This window comes from Sinocyclocheilus grahami, unplaced genomic scaffold (genome assembly GCF_001515645.1).
Source record: "Sinocyclocheilus grahami isolate Dianchi unplaced genomic scaffold, SAMN03320097.WGS_v1.1 scaffold313.1, whole genome shotgun sequence".
In the NCBI taxonomy this organism is placed as follows: Eukaryota; Metazoa; Chordata; class Actinopteri; order Cypriniformes; family Cyprinidae; genus Sinocyclocheilus; species Sinocyclocheilus grahami.
This window is the reverse complement of record NW_015505492.1, coordinates 476,126-480,149: the sequence shown is the minus strand read 5'-3', so window position 1 is coordinate 480,149 and position 4,024 is coordinate 476,126. Positions and strand designations below refer to the sequence as shown.

The window sequence follows — 4,024 nt, the reverse complement described above, 5'->3', positions numbered from 1 at the left end:
TCCACCTATGTCAGTTAGGAGAAGTGAGAAAAATGTGTTTATATCGTTTTAAATATGGATAATATTCTTACAAAAAATGCATTGATTCACTACAGGAGGCCTTTATTCACCCCCGGTGCCGTGTAATGCACGTTTTAATATGAATTGATGCACTTTATTAAACTACTTTTGGACTGTTGAACAAAAACACCCGCCTACCCCCATTCTAACGCTTGGAACTCCGATTGAATTTGTCTGAAAGAAGAAAGTCATATACACCTACGATGCCTTGAGGATGAGTGAAACATGGACTAATTTTCATTTTTGGGTGAACTAACCCTTTAATGCTTGAAACGTCTCATGAATGGTGTTGAAGCTCCTACACACATAAAAATAATGGTTCCAAAAGGTTATTTTTTTTTTTACAGCAGTGCCATAGAAGAACCATTTTCGGTTCCCTAAAGATCCTTTCAGTGAAGACACATTAAAAGAGCTTTTTTTTTCTTGGTGCGAAGAACATTTTAAAAATCTAAAGAATATTTTCCTGCTATAAAACCCTTTTGTATAATAGAAAGGATTCTATGGATTTAAAGGTTCTTCGTGGAACCATCAATGTCAACAAATAACCTTTATTTTAAGAGTGACACTATACTGCCTTGTATACCTGGTATACAATATAAAAAAAGTTGATGTAACTAAATAAACCCACTGTTTATTAACAAATTATGAATATTTATTTGATTGATTATGCTGGAAGTCCTTGGAATCGGTGGAAGCCACCCAAGATATTATTCAAGCATATTCGATTACTACATAGTGAACGAGTGCCATGGAACTAAGAACTGTGGCTATTATTTTGGGTTGGTTTTATCTACAGTGAGCATATTTAAATGCACTCCCTGCCACATTATCACACTCAGTGTTTACATATAAGCTTTTGATTTGTTTGTTTGCATGAAAGCATGAATGCATCTATTCAAAAACCCAAAGGAGTTTTTCTAATTGTATGAGTTAAATGCAAAGCACTTAAAGACAATGAATCAGATGAAAGCTCTTTACTGCCACTTGCCCTCTCATCACAACATACTTTAGCTTCATGCTTTCAGGAGGATTACAAGTACAAAATCCACTTGTGAAGACATCAAGTCTGAAGTGGACGTTTATTTTAAATTAAAGGCAGAAAATGTCGATGAAGTAACTGAAGAAGTAATGATGTGATGGAGATTCATTCATGATGATTTAGCAAGATTGACCCAATGATTCATGCCTGTCTATTACCTTTCCTGCTTCAGATTAATAGAAAAAAAATCTATTCCAAAAGTGTATCTTAGAAACACACTTAGTTTAATTGGTGAAAGACCACTTCACCACTAATAATAAAGTGTTATTGCAAGATCCAAATTGATAGAAGACCAAATGAATATTATATAACAGTTTATGATTTTTTAAAATCTTTTTGGAGGACACTGCCATCTTCTGGTTAAAGATAAGGCATAGAAGGAGAGGGATTTTAGTATTGAATTTCATGGAAGTCACTGAATAAAATAATGGCATTTTATTTATTTAAAGAAAGACTGAATACAGGTAATGTTGTATAGGTACAAGATCAGATTTGTTTAAATAAGGCCGTCCTGAGAATTTCCCACCTTTTCAGTTTAATTTGGACAAATCAGTCACAAGTAGTAACCGTAGAACACAATTTGGGGTTAGTAAGAGTTTTTGAAAGTCTGTTATGTACACCAAGGCTGCATTTATTTGATCTCAAATACAGTAAAAAAAAAAAAAAAAAAATATATTTTATATATATCTACAATATATATATAATTTTTATATATATATATATATATATATATATATATATATATATATATATATTACAATTTAAAATTACAGTTTTCTATTTTTAAATATTTTTAAATGCTATTTATTCCTGCAATGACAAACCTGGTCTTTTTAAAAAAAAATTTTTAGCAGACCTCAGTATCACATGATCCTTCAGAATTATCATTCTGATATGCTGATTTGGTGCTCAGGAAACATTTCATATTATTAAAAGTATTACAGTTATGCTGCTTCAGATGTGTTTAATTAGAGTTGGTTCTAATCTGCAGGTCAGTGGCCCTCCAAGAACAGGGTTGAATTTATCCTTGCTGAATAAAAGTATTAATTTCTTTTAACAATAAAGTATATTCATGATTTTCTCTGAAATGTGCATGCATTTACACAAAATCATCACACAAAATGCAGCTGCAATAAGCATTGTGCATAATACTTAGTGGTATGCCTGTCACATTCATGCTTCTTACACTTGCAGTGCAGTTTCATTCAGAATCCCACTTCCTGAGTACCCTGCAGCTCCACACTTATTGGCTGGCAAGTATGCTTACATGTCCCGCCCCTTTTGTTTGACCGCCTCTGCTACCCTGCACCCAATGCACTCAGCTGTTCCAGCTAGAGACATCTCCTCCCAACTGCCCGCTAATGCAGCAAATGGTTGCACCTCATTTAATCAGCTTTCCCAGCCCAATAGTACAAGAAGAACACCAGCACAGGGTGTAGACATGACATAGGGGTAAGTGTGTATTATTATGTTGCTGCAGCACCACTGAGTGATTCAGTTACATTTTAAAGCAGAAGTAAGTGCCTAAGCAAGATGACAAAGCATGAGATGTTTGAATTCATGTTGTTATCAGCTTTACATGTTTACTGCACTGAAATCTTAAGGTGTTTTGTCTGCTCAGTACGAATGCATACATTTCCTTCCATGTAAGGCGGGACAGTGGTGCAGGAAATCAGAATCATATGATAGCCAGATCCAGATCAGCAGAAAACAACAGAAACATGTTGAGTTTGTGACCGAGTCTGGATGTAGGTCATCAGCTGTATGCAACAGTCGTCTTTTATTTTCTGCAATTTCAGTTAGTTACAAATAAATGACAATAGGTATGCTATTAGTTCAGTTAGACATAAGTAAGTGATGTTTAAATGTTAACCACCCTTGTCTGTATGTGTTCAGTGTATTCAGGGCTCACTGAGAAACAAGACGTTCATCTTCAGTCTTCACCCTGAAAGGGGTTGTGGAGCAGCAGTCATGTATTCCCCTCAGAGCCTCCACCGGTGGGGCATCACCCATAGCGAAAGTATGGAGCGTTTGGCCTACAGTCAAGGTAAGCTTCTAGAACTTCATATACTAAGTTAAACAATAGAAATTATATAAGTTATAATTGTTTGGAACTGCAGACCCACCCCCATTGTAACTAGCATAGTATGGTGACACCCTACTCTTCACGGAGAATAATCCTGACTCAGCACCAGTGAGGTGGTTGTCAGCAGAGGTTGTTAGTGTTTATTTTAAAGCACAAGTTTAAATTCCTCAGTGTCAGAACTGTTTGTTCAAAAAGAAGTTACTTTTAATTTAATTAACTCAATTTATAGTGGGGATTGTGATTGAGCCCAGTGACTTGAATCTTTTTGAAAGAGTTAAGCCCCGTTCACACCAAGAATGATAACTATAAAGATAATGATATTAGCGTCCACACCAGCGGACGATATCGTCTGTTTATTCTAAGTGCACACGCGTCTGCTGCTTTAAATTCTCCAGCTCGTGATAGCAGGATGGATTCTGATTGGGTGTCAAAGATTTTATCATTCATCAGCTGAAAATAATCGTTCTGGAAGTGATTCCAATGATATCGTTACTCTGTGTCTTTATCGTTGTAGCTGTGGTGTGAACTCTGCTATTCTTTAATATTGAGAACGATTTTAAGAACTTTATCTATATCGTTATCTTTATAGTTATCATCCTTGGTGTGAACGGGCCTTTATTGTTTTGTTCAGTGGCTGTTTCCACTGTTACATTTACTGGACACATTTACTTATGTTCAGCAAATTTTCTTAAGCAAAAGGGGTCATATGATGCGATTTCAATTTTTCCTTTCTCTTTGGAGTGTTACAAGCTCTTGGTGCATAAAGAAGATCTGTAAAGTTGCAAAGACTAAAGTCTCAAATCCAAAGAGAAGTTAAGAGTCAACCACGCCTACCTAAA

General features: G+C 35.5%; 1 protein-coding gene across 1 annotated transcript in view; it reads left to right on the top strand.

The window, feature by feature from the left end:
- Positions 1-2,308: 2,308 nt before the first annotated feature.
- rufy2 (RUN and FYVE domain containing 2) overlaps positions 2,309-4,024 on the top strand; it is a 17,244-nt gene continuing 15,528 nt past the window's right edge. Inside the window, exons 1-2 of the mRNA XM_016294141.1 lie at positions 2,309-2,551; positions 2,996-3,146. Coding sequence (XP_016149627.1) covers positions 3,071-3,146 — 76 coding nt within the window. The 5' untranslated portion in view covers positions 2,309-2,551; positions 2,996-3,070. The remainder of the gene's footprint in view (positions 2,552-2,995; positions 3,147-4,024) is intronic.